The sequence below is a fragment of the Dermacentor albipictus genome, chromosome 6 (genome assembly GCF_038994185.2).
Source record: "Dermacentor albipictus isolate Rhodes 1998 colony chromosome 6, USDA_Dalb.pri_finalv2, whole genome shotgun sequence".
NCBI lineage: Eukaryota > Metazoa > Arthropoda > Arachnida > Ixodida > Ixodidae > Dermacentor > Dermacentor albipictus.
Genome location: NC_091826.1, coordinates 34,637,905 through 34,660,277, shown reverse-complemented (window position 1 = coordinate 34,660,277; position 22,373 = coordinate 34,637,905). Strand labels below are relative to the sequence as shown.

Here is a 22,373-nt window from a genome sequence, read left to right as displayed (position 1 = left end):
TTTTCTTAAAACCGTATGAACTGGTGTACTGATGTAAAAGGAGCTTTGAGACGAGTTCTTTACTCCAGACAATTTTTCTGCTACATGATGAGATGCTTTACTTTGTGCGTCTCATCTGGTATTGCTTGTGGCACATCCCTCTGCATGTGGCTTATTAAGCGAAAGCCTTAAATCTGTTTCTAGGTCGCGTTGTGAGGTATGGAAAATTTCACATGACCCAAGGAAAGCCGGAAGCAAATCAAAGCACGTCCAGCTATGTAAAGGAGATGGTTACTGATTAGCAGTTAATTAATTAATGATTGATTTGTGATTGTATTAAGATGGATTAAGGTGTATTAAGGTTGATGAAGGTGAATTAGGGTGAAATACGTTGCACTACCTAAACATTATTGCCTGCAGAATATTCTCTGCATTACTACGTCATGAACACAATCATGATTGATTGATCAGCCCTCATAACCAAAGCGCATTGATGCAATGATATCCGCTCGTGTTAAATCAATGGAAAAAGTTTCCCCACAGAACAAAACCGCAGAAAGGTGTTTTAAAACATTAGCTATTAAAGCGAAGATCCGCGGCCTCCGCCTAGATGTCGATATCAACAGCAAGCGTGCGCGATCATGTGAACACCCCCTGCACATTGCCTGTAACCGTGAGAAAACCAAATAATAATCGTCACCCACTCATGAGTGCGTGGAAGCGCAGTTCAAAACAAATTCCAAAAATCCAAGGTGTCCTTATCGGCTAATAGACGCGAATGCGAAAGCCTTGGAAAGCCTACTGTAATTCACCTTACAATCTACCCTAATTGCTCTTAATCCCCCTTCATCAACCCTAATCCCCCTAATCCTCATGCACCTTAATCCATCCTAATCCCATTTTATACACCATAATTCACCTTAATTCAATCACCAATGAATCATTAACTTGGCTAATCAATAATCTCTTATAAAAAGCTGGACATGCTTTGGGTCGCATCTGGCTTTACTGGGTCACCTGATATTTTCTGTTCACAACGCCACCTTGAAAAAGAGATCTAACGACTTTCCCCTTAAAACTTAAAAAAAAAACGCAATGTGGACTAGCTAGCGCTTATCACCTGCGATACCACGGGTACACTTGCCACTAATTTTTTCAGGGCCTGCATTCATTGTGACTCACGCACACATCGACGTAAGCTGAAAATAATATACTCCTCTACAAGCCGCTATTCTAATTTTCACTAAAACAGGCAACAGATCCTAACAATCACGAAAGTGCGACCGAGAGGCTGTATCTTTGCGCGTAAATGTTCACAGCGGGAAGCAGAATCTATAGTGCTGCATTTCCATCTGAACAACAGTTGGCGACGTGCGAGGTGATGGAGTCCCAACAGAATATTAAGCATACTGTGGACAACCCCTTTTTTATGTAACACACCAATTGCCGCAGCAAAAACGCTGGTGAGCAGGCTTGAAGAATTTAAAGAACGCAGAATTAGGGGATCCTTTGATAAGAGCAATAAGACAGACGCCTCACCTCACGAACTGCAAATAACACTGTTATCTGTCGGAACAAAGTTATTTCGATCAGTGTTATGCAGCCACTACTTCCTGCGTAAGCCGTCACACTTTCCTTGTGGTATCTGGTCAGGAAAGGCACGTTAACTCCACTTTAAGACGAGCATGGCATTTCTGATAGGTACGTAATGGGGCGCGCAGTGTGAATTCTAAGGAAAATTTACAAAAGTCTGAGGTTATTCGCGGGTGACAAAATTACACCATAAAGGGCGAGCGAATTTCAGAGTACGGCGCCCCTAACACCCCTGGCAAGGAGCACTCTTAAAAAGTTTGCACCCTTAAGGGCTTACCTTGTCCCACAATAATAATCATCTGCCTTGCTTGTCTTTCCTTTCTTGATAACTCTATGCTCGCTACTTTCCTGGTGAAAATGCTGCCTCACATAATGTGTGGGCTGTTCGGGACCTGAAAGTACAGGGCTCTCTGCATTGCAGAAAGGAAATGCAGACAAAAGAGATGACGATTATCGTTTTGAGACAAGGTGAACCCCAAAGGCTGCAATCCAAAGGCTGCAGCCCTAGCTTTAGAGCCCGTCCTAAGATGCCGCCACATCGCTCTTGGCTGGAAAGACAACTGTCATATAAATTCAAAGTTGCCAAACCTGCTGTGGTTGCTTAGTGGCTTTGGCGTTGCGCTACTAGGCATGAGTTTGTGGGATCGAATCCCAGCCACAGTGGCTGCATTTCGATGGGGGCGAAATGCAAGCACCTGAGTACTTAGATTTAGGTGCACATTAAAGAAAACCCCAGGTGTTCAACAGTAATCCGGACTCCCCCAGTACAGTGTGCCTTATAATCACATATAGGTTTTGGCCCCTAGAAACCCCATTTCTTTAAAGGCTGCCAAGAGGAAAAGTGCAGCGCCAGCAGGTAGCATTCAGTCACAGAGAAGCTCCTGTTGTTCAGTCACGCTGAGACAACCACGATTACAGCTTGGTTCGCGGGCTCCACTGTTCTGGAATAACCTATGCACAGCAATATTTTGAGAAAAGAAAAAAAAATGGCTGTGGCTTAGCTAAAGTTAAGCCCAGGATGCGAAGCATACTAGCCTTTATTTTAGTTGTTGAACCACTGTTTAGCCTGGTGAACTGCTGTTGCTTGGCTATATTTGGTTCGGCTAGACGAAGAAACACCTCATGCGTTATTCTGCTTCGCCTTCAAGAGTGGAACGCGACAGCGTTCCCGTCGACCCGCCAAGGGGTGTAAGACAATGGGCTACGGCGCAGCGACTACGCGCCCCGCATTGGACGCGGTGAGCGTCGAGCAACGCAGCGTTCGGCGCGGCAACGAAATGTGCGCCTGAGCAAGCGACGCACGCCTGAGCCTTAGAAACAGCTCGTTTCTAAGGCAACACCGCATTTACTAGAGGCGCTTTTGTACCGCTTTGAAGCATCGTACTCGTGGCTCAGTGGTAGCGTCTCCGTCTCACACTCCGGAGACCCTGGTTTGATTCCCATCCAGTCCATCTTGCAAGAGTTGAGCCAAAGCCACCTAGAAAATCAGTCTCTGTAGCACGCCGCAACCTTCGCTTCTCATTCCAACGAGCAGCTCTGTCTCCAGGAGGCATCTCACATCGTGAGTGTCTAGCAGAGGCAAGCGCAGCTGCTGCGACGCCGCGAGCGACGGCGCGAGTTGGAGCCTCGTTTCTCCTCTGTCGTGACGTCACGGTGTCACGTGGTATTGAAGGCGACACCGCCGCGCCTGAGGAGCTGGGTTGAGCTCTCGTAATATGCTTCGCATAAAAAACGAAACACACATAAAATGGCACTGTATCACTGTATCAGTTAGGTGCACGCATATATCCGAGTGCTGGAGTGGGTACATTTTGTGAACATGCATTAAAATAGGTTTACATAAAACAATGTGCTGCAATGATTTTCGCCGTGTGGATGGGTTGCATATAATGAGAAAGCGTCGGCATTATTAGTGCATTCTCAGCTTTGTTACTGATTAAACACAAGAAATCTTGGTGCTCTTAATTGTATTAAAACCTTTTGCAAGTTTTCCTCGCAAGTTAACCGAGATTGAAAAGAAAAAAAATGGGGGTAGGAAATGGAGACATGCATAGAGCAGAGACAATTGACGGTCTATCAAAATACCAAAATTGGTTCCAAGGGAAGCGAAACACAGTCAAGGATGGCCGAGCGTTAGGTGGTGTCATGAAATGAGAAAATCTGTAGGCACAGGACAGGGGTCAGCTGGCAAAAGGCACGGGTAATTGCAGATCGCTGAGAGAGGCATTTGTCCTGTAAAGGGCATAATCTAGGATATTGGTCATCAGCTATCTGCATACGTTCTTATCTACTGAAACCATAAACTTCCGAAATCAATTGCTTTTAGAAGTTATCGCCTTCAACAGGTTTCACATGTTAATACGCTTCCATGCACTGATAACTGACGCATAACGAAAAGTTAATTTAAAAAAAGTAAATACTTCCTTGTGACAACAAAAGGGCGCCATTGAAACACTAAAGAAAGCACAAGAAAAATGTTCAGTAAACTAACATTGATTTGTACCAGACGCATTTGAATGAAACAGGCATAAGTAGCAGTAAACAACTCTATAAATGCACATGTTTATATAGATAATAAACCTGGTTCACACTGGACATGTGTGACATATAGACAGTTTTTGTTTAATGGTCACTGAATATGTTTGCCAGGCGATGCGCCCAGCATGCTGCTGTAAATGACAGGGATGACATAAAATGATGCATTCATACATAGCACATTTGTACATACAGTATACATACACATACACACAGTACAAGTGCACACAGAGTGCTCGTATCTTTAGTGTACATAACACACTGGACATGAATCAATTCACTGATCTCCATATGCACATTCATACCTCAACTCCAACCTCCTCCTCAATTCTGCTCCAGTCAAGAAACAGTGCAGTGCTTCAACAATGCCCTTTGGATTTTTCTTAGTTAAAATTTTGCAACCTAGTTGTGCTCTCTGCATCTAATCAAGGCCATGACAGTACTCCATGTCATACTTAGCAGCCTATGATGCAGAATCTACAGAAGTAGTGCTGTGATAGAAGTCTCACTTAGTGCATGTTGTAGAGCAGCTGCTTTCTTTTATCTGTGACAATTTTTACGAAATAACTATTTTATATATTATAACTAAAACTTGTGGACATCAGGTTACGTCAAATCGTGCATGTGTGCCTTTGCACTTGCAGTACATGGCGTACTACATTTTAATCACAAGGGCAAGCGGTGGGCTATGGCCAATGGTCATGCCATTCCACTTGTTAGTTGGCAAATAGTACGGGCACATCTGCAACATCTTTCGTGTAATAGTTACAGGTAAACCCTCATCAGTACATAGTCATCAGGCAGGAAGTGGACTTCATTGTGAGCAATATTTTGTTAAAGAAAGAGAGGCTTCAAACCAAGGTGCACTGTTGAATATGGGGCCACGGCAAAGATTGCCCTTGGTGGAGAGAAATAAACATGGAGCAATTCTTATAAAGTTTGCCACTTCATTTTACTGTCCGTAAGTTATGTATCAAACATAACTGTGTTGAATGAGCTGTGATAACCTTAGCTTGGCTTTTACCCAATACTGTCGATATGGAGCCAATGATAACCAAACAGGCTTTGAGTTGAGCAAAAGAGATAACAGAGGTTTAGCTTTGAAGACCTGCAGCAGTTCATCAGGTTGATGTATTGGTTACGGCCTATGCCAAGTAATGGCAAGCCTGTAATGGCAACCGGTGTACTTCAGCTGTGTGGCTGTGAGCAATGCATAAAGGGACACTAATTGAAAAGGCTGAACTGAGTTAGCATGCAGCACAAGTTACTGCAATTACAAACAGTAACTTAATTACTTAACTGAGTGTGAGCACCACCTTAATACTATTACTAAACACACCCCCTCATGATGTCTTGGAGAAGGAGCTGTCTGCTTGAAACCCCATAAAAATAAACTTTAAAAAATCACATTGCATTTAAAATTTAGTACAGATTCAACCTAAGAAATATTCACAACTGTTTCAGTAGTAAACAGACCTAAACATGAACAAATACTATGAGAACTGCGACTTCACCAGTATGTCATGGTCCCCATATGGTTCAGGCACAAAGTTGAAAGGGATAATTATGGCTTGTATTGTGGCTCTTCTAATAGACAAACAACATTTTCACTCGAACATAGAGCATTTCAAAAGAGCAATCTAATCCACCAATCAAGGCTCATGCATATTTTCTCTTTAAGAAGGTGAATTCTAAGAGAAAGGAAATGCAAAATTCCCACAACTGACCCAACAATAGTGTGATGGAGAAATTATGCTTCCAAAAGTGCATATAAAAAACACCAGCAGGAGGACCTAACACTGTAGCTAGGGCCAAGGTTAGCACAAGCAAAGGGCGGCAGCCGAGCCCTTGTCATCTTCATCGTGATGAAAAGCACCTGTCACACCTACAAGGTGGCAAAAACCCCAATCGTGGTGCCATCTAGGGCAATGAGCAAGCAACAGAATAGTACGGCTTGAGACAGGAGCATACGTATTGGCATCTATGTGAAACGAAGTTATAGTGAAACAGTTAATCAAATGCTTCAAAACTAATTGCAGTACATACAATTTTGCTTACTTTCATGCTGTGCAACGTGCAATCTCATGGAATGTTTACCTTTATCCACTGCAAAGGTCATAACCTTATTGTCATGTAAATTTTATGTTTACGCACGTCGCTCAGAAGCTGTGCCGAAATACAAACTCCAAATCGAGCGGATTCAGAGTGTGAGGCATATACACAGTGATATCACTAGGACGAAGGTGGTGCATGATGCTTGTTGAGGGATGAATCGTGATGAAAGGTGCATGCACAGAAAGGTATGACACAAATCAAGCCACACTTAACGGTCCTGTACCTCACATGTCGTAGTGGGACATGGTCATTCTGAAGGAAAAAGAAAGATAAAGATACAACATTGTGTGGTACATCGGCACGTTGATGCTACACCCTAGATTTTCTAGTAAATATTGTGATATTCAAATCACACTCGAAGGTAATGTGATGAAGACGACAACAGGATCATTTCATTTCTCCCCATGTGGTAGTGATGTTTCTAGGGTGACTCTGACTGGCACAAGCAAAGACAATTAGGAGCGATGCAACCACTCACAATCGGCAGCAGTAAAATTAGGTAACAAAGACTAGCTTCATTCCTGCTCCATGAGGTCCTGCAATGTGCAAAATCTAAATGAAAAATGAAGCATTGAAAGAACAAGCTATAGAGACACTAAAGTGCAAGAATAAATTAGTTTAAAGGTAAGCTTTCAACATTCTATTTTTCATTCACTAGTATTTCATTCATATTTCAAAAATGTTCACACTAGTAGTGGAGAGAAGGCAAAAGACAGTAGCGTGTCTTTCACTAAGTCTACAGGCACCAATTAGTCAAGCATTAGCTCATCAAATTTTCTTTGTACAACAAACACGTCTCTGTGTCATTGACCAACTAGATCACCATACGAAAGCTTCCATGATCATAAGTGGGCAAGAGCAGTGAACATTAGAAAAATAGTAAACAGTGTGAGCATGGAAAGATCGAAACGAACAGATGAAATGAACAGATGAAATGTAATACAACTCGTAGGTTGTTAAATCAGCGAAATGGAAGTCAATTGCTCACGCACAGTAAGTTGCCTTGACAGCAAAACCTACGGCGTACTATCAGGAAGGAGACCTCTAGGATTTCAAATGAAAGTACACAAGCTTGACATGGCTGCAGGGTCAAGTCTTATCACAGCTTTCGCCTGAACGTTCCAAGAAGTTGATAAGAAGTCGAGGACGTTTTCTCTGCCTTCGTGGCCTAGTGTGGCAAGCTTCTGCGTCACGGAGGCATGCACACACACACAACGCAAGATAAGTCTCCCCATTATCCTAGAAAACAGTATAGTGAAATGAGCAGTAACACTTTAGCAGTTTTTCGGCTTCTTCATGGCAGGCTATTCAACAGGAAGATGTACAGCTCACCCAAGTTTCCCCGGAACTGCAGCTGGTTTTTGATGCTATACTGAAACACAGTCTTCTCGTACTCTTTCTCCGAGATTCCAAGCAGCTGTGTGGATAGCATCAAAGGAAACTAGTACGTATACAAACAATTTTTTACTTTTCAACATGTCATTTTATCATACATTTCAGCAAAAGAAAACACGATGTTATCTCCCTTTGAAGGTGGACTGAATTTGAAAGTGCACTGACAGACTCTATATTTATATTCTTCAAACTCCGAGGCAACTTGGTGAGCGACAGAACAATAACACAAGAGTTCTTTTTTTCCGCCATTCATTTATTAGCACAATTCAGAAAACCAAATAACATTTTTTTCAGTTGGGCCACAAAGGTAAAGTGCCTATTGCTCGAAGAACTTGTACATGCAGTACGTGACTCAAACATTTTGTAAAGTAATCTGATCAATGCCAAGCGAGAATTTAAACATATATATATATATATATATATATATATATATATATATATATATATATATATATATATATATATATATATATATATATATATATATATATATATATAAGTAGTATAAATAAATATGTTCGAAGGATTTCGGTTGTACGGCTTAATGATGAGTGGTGAGGAACACGTGTTTTCGATAATTTCTCATCGATTAAGAGCAACGTGTAGCAGAGAAATAATATGTTTAGAGGTAACTCTGAAGCGTGGGTACGTACATGGAGGGAAAACAAACATTATATACTGTTTACCGTGTTCACGTTACTTCGTCTGCTACACAGAATCTCGTCGTCGGCCCGATTCCGTGCTTCGCAAAACATCAACCCTATAGATAATTCATTCATTCGCTTTCGCATGCACATCAGATGTAAATTAAGTAGTTTTTAACATTTGCAGACGACCACTTTAGGTTTCTATGAACGGGGACGTTCGTTACCGTAAGTTATCACTTAGTTCACAGCCAAACCACGTAGCCAGTTCTGTTAGCACGCTATCAATGACAGATAATACTCTTCACTTTAAGTGCAGTTAAAGTTGACATTAAGTCAACTTCAAGACTTTAAGTCAATTAAAGCTAGCTGATCAGAAAGCACAGTTTCGGTCCACCCGAAAGGGGAAAAAAATAAAGACGATTAGCAAATGACAGACCATGGCGCCTTAAGATAGAGAGAAAATGGTTTCGATATGTCAGCACTGTCAGCATCAAATTTTAGAGCAATGAAACACGGTCAAAGAAACGCGGCTTTGAGCAGACAGATCGTAAAACAGCTGACGACGTGCAAGCTCACGCGCTTTGCGCTGTCCGGCAACTTGCTCCAGGGACAGCTCCCACTGCTGAAACATGAAACTTTCGATGTCGGCATTCACGGCTACGCGGAAGGAACAAACACAAAAAGCAAGACCTAATACGAGGGCCTGGCCGATCCCAACATAAGAGTGGTAGGACAGACGCGAACGCTTCAACCACTTGTCAAGTTCCAGCAGACCATGCAGCAGACAAAATGCCGAGCGGCCATGTCTAACTGATGACGCCGTCGATGCCGGAATTCCAGAAGGTGTGGTTTCGCGTTTCATTTCTGAAACAACAACTTCGTCCTTGACACAGTTTCTGCGTTGCAACGCGGTACGGACGGCCCGGGAGAGCTTCGGCGGACTTCGAAATGGATGCAGTGAGTCTGTACCACGGTGTAAGAATATCCTATTCTTACACCGTGGTCTGTACCAACGTCGTTCATTTATTTGTTCATGCGGCGTGCCGGTCGCGATCGCGAAAACTGTAGAATGAAGAACCAGAAACGGGACGAGCCCACGAACAGTTGCGCTTTCGGTTCGCTCTTCGGACGGCGCGCAACCGTGCGAACCGCGCCCTGCTGAATATGACGACTCGAGTTTTCCGCAAACAACGACAATTAATTTAACTAACTTGGCTTCAGTATGAATGTTTCCGTTCAGCTTTCCTTTACGGCTTCCACGCTAGGGGTAATCCGACTGGAATCTTTGCAATGCAATGAACAACTTCTCGATCGCAAAAGAGTACGCATTTGGGCTGGTTGGTTCATGATTACGAGCAATAAAAACAGCGCTAAACGACGGGACGAGTGAAGGGACACAGACAACGGCGCTGACAACAGCGCCGTTGTCTGTGTCCCTTCACTCGTCCCGTCGTTTAGCGCTGTTTTTATTGCTCGTAATCTCGATCGCATCATCCGTCTTTCCCCAGCAAAAAGTAAATTTATTCCCATTATTTTTTTAAACTTTTCGTTTTACTCCAGTATCATGACCGTTCCACTGTGAACATCAAGCGATAGCACGTCTTTCCCCATTGTTTGTGACAGTTTTATATCCTACACTTACTTTACTGATTTTGTGCAAAGCGCAATTCCTGGTCGATCCCACACGGCGGGTATGCGTCACTTATACAGAAAAAAAAAAAAAAAGTTGGTGGCCGCATAATAACCCGTGAACGCACTCCCTAGACTGGTTTTGAAAGCGTTTTATGCGCCTTCGCACGGGCCAACGTCATTAATTTATAGGAGGCAACGCACAGATACATGTTTCACAAGCGTTTCATCCTAGCCCAGCGCGGAGGGGGAAATGTGCGGGAAATTCAAAAGGTGTCAAACTCGTACGTACGTGTAACGAATGTCAGAGAAAAAAAAAGTCTGGGCTTCAGTTTCAGTTATCATAGCATTCACTCTCCTGAAAGGTTAAGAATGGTTGCTCGTAATTTTATACTGCTGACGCAATGCTTTTGATTTTGCAGGACCACAGAGTGCAGAAAAAACCAGAAACTGCTGTAAATAATAATAATAAAATATGCGAACCAATAAACTAGCTTTGACAATTAATATTCGGTTCCTTCTTCGGACAGCGAGTGCCGTTCATGGTTTGGAAGTATACTGGGGACGCGCAGCTTTAAGATGACGATTATTGTTTGGATGCAAGATAATCCCTAAAGGATGCAAACTTTTGGTGTGTACAACTCAACCCAAAGATTACACCTTGATAGGATTACACTCTAAGAACAGCTTGCACAATTTGGGGCGTATGTTGTCCGCAAAGAAGAATTGTAACTTATCTGGGTTTCCTCGCACTCTCACACTCTTAAAACGGTTGCACCCTTTGGGGTGTATATTTGTCCCACAACAATAATCGTCATCTGCCTTGCTTGCGTTTCCTTTCCTGAAAACTCGGCGCTCGCTACTTTCCTGTCGAGAATGCTGCGTCACACTGATAAGGCGCATGCCGTTCGTTACCGGAAAGTACCAGGCTCGTAGCGTTACAGAAAGGAAACGCGGGCAGCACGGATGACGATTATTGTTGTGGGGCAAGATACGCCGCAAAGGGTGTAAATTTTTCGAAGAGTGCAAAACAGTTTACACCCTTTGGGTTGTATTTTGTCCCACAACGATAATCGTCATCTGTCTTGCCCACGTTTCCTTTCTTTAACACTGCGAGCCCGGTACTTCCAAGTCACGAACGGCATGCGCTTTATCAGCTATGACACAGCATTTTCTCTACAGGAAAGTAACGAGTGCAGCGTTTTCATGAAAGGAAACGCAAGCAAGACAGATGATGATTATTGCTCTGTGGCAAATATACACCCCAAAGGGTGCCACCGTTTTAACACTCTTAGAAAAATTTACACCCTTTGGGGCTTATCTTGTCCCACAACAATAATCGTCATCTGTCTTGCCCGCGTTTCCTTTCTTTAACGCTGCGAGCCCGGTACTTCCCAGTCACGAACGGCACGCGCGTTATCAATGTGACGCAGCATTCTCGACAGGAAAGTAGCGAGCGCCGAGTTTTCCAGAAAGGAAACGCAATCTAGGCAGATGATGATTATTGTTGTGGGACAAATATACACCCCAAAGGGTGCAACCTTTTTAAGAGTGAAGAGTGTACACGTTGATGTGCACGCTAAATATACACCCTTAAAATAGTGCATAAGGGTGTAATGTAAATGTGTCTATAACTCCCCTCCAAAAGGGTGTGAGTTATAGACACATTTACAACCCTATTTACTTTCATACACTCTAAAAACAGTTTACGCCCTTTGGGGTGTATATCTGCCACACAACGATATGATCGTCATCTGCCTTGCTTGCGTTTCCTTTCTTGAAAACTCGGCGTTCGCTAATTTCCTGTCGAAAATGCTATGTCACGCTGATAACGCGCTTGCCGTTCATAACTTGGAAGTACCGGGCTCGCAGCGTTAAAGAAAGGAAATGCGCGGTGAAGACTGATGTAGATCATTGTTGTGGGCAGGATACGCCCCAAAGGACGTAAAGTTTTTTAAGTGTTTAAGGAAGGATAAGGATCTGAATTATACACTCTAAAAACAGTTGCACCCTTTGCAGTGTATATTTGTCCCACAACGATAATCGTCATCTGTCTCGCCCGCGTTTCCTTTCTTTAACGCTGCGAGCCCGGTACTTCCCAGTCACGAACGGCATGCGCGTTATCAGTGTGACGCAGCATTCTCGACAGGAAAGTAGCGAGCGCCGAGTTTTCAAGAAAGGAAACGCAAGCAAGGCAGATGACGATCATATCGTTGTGTGGCAGATATACACCCCAAAGGGCGTAAACTGTTTTTAGTGTGTACACTCTAAAAAAGTTTGCACCCTTTGGGGTGTATATTTGTCCCACAACAATAATCGTCATGCTGTCTTGCCCACGTTTCCTTTCTTTAACGCTGCGAGCCCGGTACTTCCTAGTCACGAACGGCTTGCGCGTTATCAGCTTGACACAGCATTCTCGACAGGAAAGTAGCGAGCGCCGAGTTTTCAATGGGGGAAACGTAAGCAAGGCAGATGATAATTATTGTTTGGGGACAAGATAAGCCCCAAAGGATGTAAACTTCTTTAGAGTGTATACACATTTATACCCTTACTCACTTTTAAGGATCTAAATCATTTTACATTGTACCCGTGTACGTGCGTTAAAAAAATGAAATGTGCTCCAGATATGGTCATTATTGTTTGAAGGCAAGGTAAGCCCAAAAGGTTGTAAATTTTTTCTTAGGGCGTAGATGACGATTAGTGTTCGGAGACAAGATCAGCCCCGAACAGCGCAAGCTTACAGTTTGCCATTAAGAAGAATTTGCACCTTGACTCCAGACGACAAGCGTCATCAATCTTTTGTGCATTTCTTTTATCTGCACTGTCTGCACCAAAGATAGATGATATGTGTATAGCTAACATTTATAACACACGCACGCACACACACACGCACACACACACACTTGGAGGAACAATATATCATTCCTTCAACAAGCAGCTGTGGTTTGCTTTTCTTAAAAAAGGTGACAAGGCGTATTATGACAACTGACGGCTCCTGAAAGGTCAGGGAGCTAGCCAGGCCACTGTATGACCCATTGAATATGGTGCTACTTAATGCCGAGCTCGAAGTCGTATGACTGCTGAAAGCGTTTTTTTTCTCTCGTATAACTAAGCTGAGTACTGTGACCATATAGTCATCCGCTATCTAAATGAATGATTTAAAGCTGTACCTTCTTGGAATGTATTATGCGAAGCATATTACGAGGGCTCAACCCAGCTCCTCAGGCGCGGCGGTGACCATGAAATCACGTGACACCGTGACGTCACGACAGAGGAGAAGTGGCTTTGGCTCAACTCTTGCAAGACGGGCTGGGTGGGAATCGAACCAGGGTCTCCGGAGTGTGGGACGGAGACGCTACCACTGAGCCACGAGTACAACGCTTCAAAGCGGTACAAAAGCGCCTCTAGTGAATGCGGTGTTGCCTTAGAAACGCGCTGTTTCTAAGGCGTGCGTCTCTTGCTCAGGCGCACATTTCGTTGCCGCGCCGAACGCTGCTTTGCTCGACGCTCACCGCGTCCAATGCGGGGCGCGTAGTCGCTGCCCTGTAGCCCATTGTCTTACACCCCTTGGCGGGTCGACGGGAACGCTGTCGCGTTCCACTCTTGAAGGCGAAGAAGTAATGCATGAGTTGTTTCTTCGTCTAGCCGAACCAAATATAGCCAAGCAACAGCAGTTCACCAGGCTAAACAGTGGTTCAACAACTAAAATAAAGGCTAGTATGCTTCGCATCCTGGGCTTAACCTTACCTAAGCCACAGCCATTTTTAATCCATCAACCAAAAAAATCACGAAAAAAGACAAGTGACCGTGTATTTCAAGCAGTCGGTTACTTGTAGCGCTGTAGCCTTGTGCCGTATAACAGAAGAAAAAAAAACATAATCTCGCAGCAACACCTCTATTCAAGATACGGCACACAAGAATGTGTGGTTTGAAGGCTCGTGCGGCTTTCCTCGAGCTGAAACTCTTAAAACTTCCCTCGAATGTTCCATCGCTCCAGACTGAAGTGACGCTGGCTCACGGAGAAGTCTGCGATACCGTATACGAGCTTAAGGTCAATCGTCTGACGGTCGTGATGGGAGTCCCATGGGAGCTTTCACTTCGTGAAATGCAGCTCTACCGTTTCTTCACTTGCGCTCGTCCGTCAATCAAGACGCACAGGCAACACACAAACATCCGCGCATGTGCGCTGAACGAAAAGAGCGCCTGCTCTTTGTTGGCCTTTCACGAAGATTCCCCTCGGCGGCCTGTTTCTCCAACGCGAATGTGAATCAGAAACTGAGGCACATATTGTACCGAGCACGTATACACATGGCGCATCGACGTTGAGTGAGTATACTAAGTATTGATACTGAGCCATCCTTTGAATTGCCCCTTCAGTGTATTCCGTATAGTCCTATTTGGGTGCTCTATCCTGATGTAATAAGATTTGTTTAAAGAAAATCCTTCAAACGCGCGCGGTAGCTTTGGCACAGTTCTACTCGATCGTTGGCTAATCAGTTTTCTGGAAAACCGCAAGGTGCAGGAAAGTTCGTGAAAGAGAAAAAAAAAAATTGTCGTATACACCCGACTGCAGCGAGAAGATACATAAAAGAAAACCCATAGGCTTTCAATTCCTACGAAGTTGTAGCTTCGTGTCACGGGTTTTCTACAAAGGAAATCCGTAACGCGTTTTCAGTCCTTACAAAGGATACCCAGGTTTCCTTTGTAGCTGCAGTGTACGCTGCAGTAGAGGGGATGGCAATTTTTTCGCTTGCATGAATTATATGCTGGTTGAGATGGATTCGAAAGGAGGGTACTATCTAAATCGGAATTCGCAATTCACTAACAAGTAAAAGTTCGCTAATTAACTTACTAATCACTTCGGGGCGCATGCATTGTAATTTACGAATTTGAGCCGGTGAGTTTAAGGTATGCGCACTTAAAAGAAATTCTGAGGTTGGCGCCAGTTTCGAGATCTGAAAACTGACGCTACGTACTGTAGGTTCGGAATTCGATCCAAATCGACGCACGCGCGCTTCCAGAACTGACCGGCTTCAATCGAATACTGCCTATGCTCATGATTGTTGTGGATGCACGTTTGCAGGAACAGGATATGTTTCTCGAAAATTCGGTGCCCTGTCACCTCACGGTGCTCGCGCTGCTGGTCTGTGGTGGCGTCGTCCTGCAGTGCCAATCGGCCGAGCCAGAGGACAACGCGCCGAATCGTCTCGAAGACGAAGAAGACCCGGTGGAAACAGTGGTGCTGGACACGGCCAACGGCCCGGTCAAGGGATTCATCGCGCAGTCGCCTCTCGGAAAGCCAGTGCGTGTCTTTTACGGAATGCCGTACGCTAAGCCTCCCGTCGGTGAACGCAGGTTCGACCGTGCCGAACCTGTCGAACCGTGGACAGACGTGTTCGACGCCACGGCGAAGCCCAACTCCTGCTTTCAAGTGTTGGACACGCTCTACGGGAACTTCAGCGGCAGCGTCATGTGGAACGCCAACACGGAGATGAGCGAGGACTGTCTCAAGCTCAACGTCTGGACACCCGTCTGTTCATCGTCCGAGGAACCATTCGCCGTTCTCGTCTGGATCTACGGCGGCGGCTTCTACAGCGGCACTTCGACGCTGGACGTCTACGACGCTAGGACTCTGGTTTCGGAGGAAAACGTGATCGTGGTCTCGATGAACTATCGCGTCGCGTCCCTCGGCTTCCTCTCCTTCGGCAGTGAGCAGCTGCCCGGCAACGCCGGCCTCTACGACCAGCTCCTGGCGCTCCGGTGGGTCCGAGAGAACATCGCAGCCTTCGGAGGCGATCCGAACCGTGTGACACTGTTCGGCGAAAGCGCCGGGGCTGTCAGCGCGGGCTTGCACATCTTGTCGCCGCTCTCCGAACCGCTCTTCGCCAGGGCCATACTTCAGAGCGGATCGCCCACGGTGCCCTGGGGCTTCAAGGACAGGGACACGGCTCGGAAAGCCGCAAGAAGGCTGGCTGCGACTTTGGGATGCCCGGACGGCTTGGACAAAGACACTCTGGATTGTCTCCGGTGTAAGGACCCCGAAGAGATCGTGGAAAGCGAATCGTATACCGGTGGCGTTGTCGACTTTCCGTTCGCTCCCGTCGAAGACGGCGCTTTCCTCCCAGGCACGCCGCAGGCGCTGATGGACGCGGGTGCATTCCCGAGAAACATCAGCGTCATGCTGGGTTCCAACGTTAACGAAGGTTCCTGGTTCCTGCAGTACTTTTTCGGACTATCAGTGACGGAGGAGAACCCCGAAGTTACGGTAGAAAATTTCACGGCTGCTCTGAAAGCGCTGGATCCGTCGCTGCGAGGGACGCCGATCGACAAGGTCCTGGAGATGTACACAGCCGGTGAGACGCCTTCGACGGCCGCGGAGATCTTGAAGGCCCTGGACTCGATAGTAGGCGACTACCACTTCACGTGTCCCGTAGTGCGGTGTGCGGACCGCTTCGTCCAAGCGGGGATACCGGTGTACCAGTACGTGTTCGCGCGCAGGTCTTCGCGGAACCCGTGGCCCCCGTGGATGGGCGCAATGCACGGTGAGGAGGTCGCATTCGTGTTCGGCGAGCCGCTCGACGACACGCACCGGTACAGCGAAGAGGACAAAAGCGTGAGCCGTCGCCTGATGCGGTACTGGGCTAACTTCGCCAAGACCGGGTGCGTATATGCGCGCGTTTAGTCGTGGTGACACATTCACTGGCCGTTTTCATATGCACTTCGGTTGTGTTGCAAATTTCGCGTAAGACGGCAGCCGCTGCTGAACCTCGATATAACGAACACGGTTATACCGAATTATCGGATACAACGACGAAAACCCTATATGTTTATCACCGATGTCAGCCTCTAACAAACTTACGCTTGTAACGAATATCGGATATCAAAAATGCATTTTCCTGCCGGATGCGACTTTGCCATTCGAAGTGCGGTTATACAAGATTTAGAATTCGAGCCAGTTTCTTTTAAAGATGGTGGTCACATCTGATGTGATCAACGTAGCCCTATTATCTGTTTATGTATGATTTGGTACAACCACCATCCTGGCATTCGACTCTCGCACTACATGAACTCTTCAGTTATGAGGGGAGTAAAAGCTACTCCTTTAATGGAATAATATATCTAAATATATTTTCTGCGCGATTACAGAACATTAAACAGATTATTTTGGTGAAATCGCAGGAATAGAGCATAACGAAAAACAGAAGAGAACAGAAAGATATGTTGCAAAAATTATATTTCTGTCTTTTGTGAATTTTTTTTTGAACAGCATAGGCCAGGTGATTATTTGCCGCCTCTTCGATTCAAAGGGGATTCTACTAACGATCGTTATGATCATCCTCACGTTGTGAGAAAAAAAGCTTGCAAGCCGAGGCGCGTTGAGAGGCCCGGTGCAAATAGTAAATTTCGAGGCCGGATCGAACGCGAATCAAATCATGCCAGAAGCGAACAAAATAGCTTTTTTTTAACAATGAACAGCCATTTTCACCGTTAATGTAAAGCTATTTTCACATCCTAGGTTATATTAATAACGTTGGCAAGTGCGTGTTATTACCACGTGTTAACATGCGCGTTAACACGTGTGCTTTTTAAAAGTGCCATTACATTGCACTTTTAACCAGTTTATTAAAGGGACACAAAGGCAACTATTAAGCCAAGCTAAAGTGGTAGCTTAGTGCTCAAGAATCTCGAAGGCGTCAATATTATCGCGAATAGAGCCTCAGTAGGCAGGCCGCGATTAGAGACTCCCCCGGGACATGTCAAGTGCTTGCCCGATGACGAAGGCACTCCACATTTAAATTCTTCCGCTAGTACTTAACCACTCTCTATTAAAAAAAACATCATTGTATTGCATTATAAGACGAAAGAAAATGCTACTTGTTTAGTTCTATTTCATTTTTACAAAAAAGAACTCATTCACGTTACTCTTGGCAACGACTAGGGTGGTCGAAAGGTTTCGTTTTCGCTCTCTGCGCCGCCCACGTTTCAGTAGTTTCGTTATTGCGTAGTGTTGCGCTGGTTTTCCTTGCTCGAGAAACTCGCAGAAACTGCAAGTGGCCGAGAATTCCACGTCCAGTGATGTCACGGGATGCCCGAGCGGTCCACGCCACTCGACCAAAAGCAGCTGTAGCGGCGTATTTAGCGCTCTGTCTTGGCTCGGCTTCTCCATGGCCGCGCGTTCGCGTTTTGTGCGGAAAACCGTACTGCCGTCTGCCGGGCGCCGTTTTATAGGGCGGCGATGGCGTTTGCAACGTCACCGCTCCCCGGTTGAGTGGCGGGAGATTTGAATTGCGATAAAGGTATTCGGAACTTTCAGGTGTAACTTTCCGATAAACTAATTAGGTCTTTTCTTGGCACGAAACAAGCGCTGCGAGGTTTCTGGAATGGTATTTAAACAGTCCACGTTGACTTAGCACTTGCCTTTAGTTTTCCTATAAAATCACAAATCGAGCATTACAAGCGAATTAGCAGTTTATTCACACACACAGGGTTCATTGGCGAATGGAGGAGGGTTGACCAGGAAAATCTGGCTCTCCGCGGGACAGCGTGCTCTGCAACCTCTCGTCTGCTATGTCTACTGAGGTCGCTGGAATTAAATTTATCGCAGTTTTGCTCTAATTTTATGCTTGTATACAGTTGACGATTTGAAGTATTCAAAAAGAATTCGAATATATTTTCCCGTTTTCGAATAGTGGCTATTTGATTCGAAGACCGAATATACGACGGGGGCAATCTTCGGTTCGTTTTACGAATGTTCGCGCACATCGTATAGGCTTGTTTAATTAGATCGTTTCGTTATTACACGCATCAACGCGCGTTCTAAGCAACGCGGACACTCTGTATATACAGTTCTGCCGCTTGCCTCAATTTATAGCCGAGTAATAACCGCGACTCCCGCTGTGCCTGCAGGAACCCCAACCTCCCGGGAGACGGGTCGCCACAGTCGACCGACTGGCCCAGGCGCACGGATTCGCTCAAGCGACATCTGGTGCTAGATGTCAACGAAAGCGTCGGGTGCGCATACCGAGAAGCCTACTGCGAGTTTTGGGAGGACCTACGTCGCAACCAGACCCCTCCGGTCCCGTCATGTCGAGAAGACTCTGGGTGCGCGTAGCAGGCCATCTCGCGTCAAAAGTGTGCCAGCCTCGTTCGAAAGCAATACGTCGCGCAGTCGTTATACTGACACCTTCTCTTGTCACCGGGACACCTTGGCGTCGAAGACCGCGCTACTGGCGCGCGTTACAGCAATAATATGCGCCGCCATTCGGCAAGAACTCTGGACAACTCAAGGCCCAGTAGAGCCCGGGGTTCTTACTCTGAACATTGTCAGGTTCAGCCACGGCTTCGTTTTCAGCCCACCAGGGAGCGCGTGTAGCCACGTTACCAGTCAATCACAACTGATAAGATAGAGCGGCTTGGAACAACATGGCGCAATTCAATAATGTCACCAGGGCCGGTATTTTGTAGCGATGCCTTTTCCGATTCTATGCTTTTTCACGCTTTTCGCGCTTGGCTAGTGGTCAGAGCGACGATCTGCCCGCATTATCAACGGGATCGGACGGCCGTGTGTGGTGGATGATAAGAATAGCATAGAATAAGCCATAAGGCATCGCTACAAAATAGCGGCCCAGAGTGTTTCTTAAACGTTTACACCCTTTAGGGTGCATTTGAATTGAACTCTGGTTTTACGCGCCAAAACAACAATTTGATTATGAGGCACGTCGTAGCGGGTGACTCCGGGTTAATTTTTACCACCAGAGGATCCTTAACGTGCCCCCAGTGCATGGGACACGGTCGTTTTCGCATTTCGCCCCTACCGAGATGCGGCCGCCGCGGCCTGGATTTGATCCCGCGACCTTGTGCTTAGCAGCGCAGCACCATAGCCGCTACACTCTAAGTTTACACCCTTTGAGTCGTACCTTGCCACACAACAATAAACGCCATCTCAATTGTCCGCATTCCCTTTCTTTAACGCTGCGAGCCCGGCACTTCCCAGTAACGTACGGCATGCACGTTATCAGCACGACATAGCATTGCCGACAGGAAAGTAGCAGGCGCCGCGTTTTCAAGAAAGGAAACGCAAGCAAGGCAGGTGACGATTATATCATTGTGTTGCATATATACACTCCAAAAGGTGTAAACTTTTTTGGAGCGTAAGCCACCGCGGTGGGTATGCCTTTTAGGGTGCAATTTGGTCTTACAATAGCGAGCATTCTTGGGCGCATTTTCTTTCATCGGTGCAATGCACTCGCAGTCTTCCATTCAGACGAACAAAGCGTTCCTGATAGGAACATACTTTAAGCGTGCAGTATTAATAGGAGGGAAAGTTCACACGAAATTTGGCGATTATTGGCGTGACAGAATTACACCTGAAAGGGTGACTGATTTCAAAAGTGGTGTCCGTAATAGTCTTAAAACAGTTTGCACCCTTTGAGGTGTATCTTGTCCCACAACTGTAATAGCCATCTGTCTTGCCCGAATTTCCTTTTTTTGAATGCTGCGAGTCCAGTACTTCCAAGTCACGAATGGCATGTGCGATATCAACATAGCATTCTCGACAGGAAAGTAGCGAGCACAACATTTTGACGAAAGGAAATGCAAGCAAGGTAGATGATGATTATCGTTGTGGGACAAATGTACACTCCAAAGGGTGCAACTGTTTTAGGAGTGTAACACCCTTGACAAGGAGCCCGAGCTTTAGAGCCCGTCCTATGATGACGTCACCTCACTCTTGGCTGGAAAGACAACTGTCATATGTCAACAACGCTGCGTATAGAGGAAAAGCGCAGCGCCAGCGGGTATAGCTTTGAGTCACAGAAGCTCTTGCCGTTCGGTCATGCTGTCCCAGTGGCGCCTAGTTGCGTCCAACTTTCGTGTCTCCAGCCGGGACCACGATGACTAGAGCTTGGTTTCCAGGCTTTAATGGAACAACCTACGCATAGCCATTAAAAAAAAAGGAAGAACAGATTATCTTAAATAGCGCTGTATCACTATCATTTGAGTGCGCGCAGGCGGCCCAACGCTGGAGCTGGTATGTTCTGTGAATATGCATTAAATACGTTTACATACGTTTACAATGTGTGCAATGACTTTCACCGTGTGGTCCGGTTGCATATATTGAGAAAGCGTGAGCACCTGCCGGTCTACGACCCAACTGCTGAGCAGCGCACACCGGCAGCCACTTGTTGCTGTCATGCAGTGCCAATGTCGGAACTGGATCACCAGGCCAGAGAGCATGCGCACCTATCTAGCATGCCGACGCCATAATGCCCAGTAGCTCCGGCACTCTAGCACTTGTGCTATTTTAGGCTTAAGGTGGCAAGAGTTGCACCAAGGCGAGTTGTATCGTGGATTCTACTTGCGACTGCAAGACTTGGTGTTTTAATTCTCTGGTTTGTGAAGCTTCTTGGATGTCATATGTGTCTCTGAGCTGTGCGATCATGCACTGGTGCGCGCCATCATCTTCTTTGAAGCTTTTTAAGTCTGATGACCATGCACTAAGGAAGGAAAAAGATGAGGAGGGGCCTTACTCAGTCCGTGCGCTAGAAAGGTGTGGAGGAAGTCGCGTGGTATTTTTTGCTGTAGCAGCCATGTTGTCGTGGCACAATGGCGGTTTTATGGTATGAGCTGTGCGCTCATGTGAGTGCTGCTCTGTATACTATTAAAAACAAAGTGTATGTATGTATATATATATATATATATATATATATATATATATATATATATATATATATATATATATATATATATATATATATGTTGCACCTTTTGGGGCTTATCTTGTAATCTGCCTTGCTTTTGCTTACTTGGAAAAACAGCGCTCGCTATTTTTCTGTAGAGAATGCTCTGTCACGCAAACATGCATGCTGTTCGTGACCTGGAAGAACCGGGCGTGCAGCGTTAAGAAAGGAAATGCGGGCAAGATAGATGATGATTATCATTGCGGGACAAGACAACCCCCAAAGTGTGCGAACTTTTTTATATGTGTAGGTCTCGTACCATGGCAAAGGTGTCGTGTGTGCAGGTGCGCATTAGTCTCCATGTTTTGTGCCGGTAGGCGTGTTAGCTAGACTGTTCACTCCAGGCTGTTGTTGCAGCCAGGTCGGACGGAAGAAGAAAGAAAAAAAGCGTGAAACGAGCGCGCACACAACGCTGTTCACCACGTCCCGCTCCACGGACGAAGGACTTCCTGTCGTCATCGGCGTATTCACGCGAACATGCCATCAAAGACTGAAACTGGCGTTGCTTCAGAGTATCTACAATAAACGCCTTGCACGTCAGTGACAGTTGTGCAGGGTTTCCGGCTTTTGACAGCGGACAATGCATTTGTGGCAGGCAAGACAACCATGCGAATGTTGGCGGATGAAGTGCAAGAGTGAACAAGGCTCAGCAGGACGTACGCCCGCGCACACGCGATACGGCTGATCATCACACCTAGCGTGTCCGGTCAACGCGCTAACCGCACGCATTACGCGCTTACCG

General features: G+C 45.8%; 2 protein-coding genes across 4 annotated transcripts in view; one reads left to right on the top strand and one right to left on the bottom strand.

The window, feature by feature from the left end:
• The window catches only part of LOC139060976 (protein FAM91A1), a 54,187-nt gene extending 47,427 nt beyond the window's left edge, over positions 1–6,760 (bottom strand). Inside the window, exon 1 of the mRNA XM_070540338.1 lies at positions 6,701–6,760. The gene's annotated coding sequence lies outside the window, so the exon portion shown is untranslated. The remainder of the gene's footprint in view (positions 1–6,700) is intronic.
• Positions 6,761–6,913: 153 nt separating this feature from the next.
• On the top strand, positions 6,914–20,968 carry LOC139060977 (acetylcholinesterase-like). Of its 3 annotated transcripts, none has more exons than XM_070540340.1 (3): positions 6,914–7,666; positions 14,977–16,553; positions 18,801–20,968. In XM_070540340.1, exons 2-3 carry the CDS (start codon positions 14,986–14,988, stop codon positions 19,003–19,005), a joined length of 1,773 nt encoding a protein of 590 aa, XP_070396441.1. In that variant the 5' UTR covers positions 6,914–7,666; positions 14,977–14,985; the 3' UTR covers positions 19,006–20,968. The 3 variants fall into 3 exon arrangements, with proteins under 3 accessions (XP_070396441.1, XP_070396440.1, XP_070396442.1); XM_070540339.1 differs by lacking the exon at positions 6,914–7,666 and adding an exon at positions 8,848–9,221; XM_070540341.1 differs by lacking the exon at positions 6,914–7,666 and adding an exon at positions 14,117–14,219.
• The last annotated feature ends 1,405 nt before the right edge of the window (positions 20,969–22,373 follow it).

Excerpts from the sequence above, each read along its gene's own strand:
- LOC139060977 (XM_070540339.1), top strand. Across the intron at positions 16,554-18,800 it reads GCTAACTTCGCCAAGACCGG|GAACCCCAACCTCCCGGGAG; the intron begins GTGCGTATATGC and ends CTGTGCCTGCAG.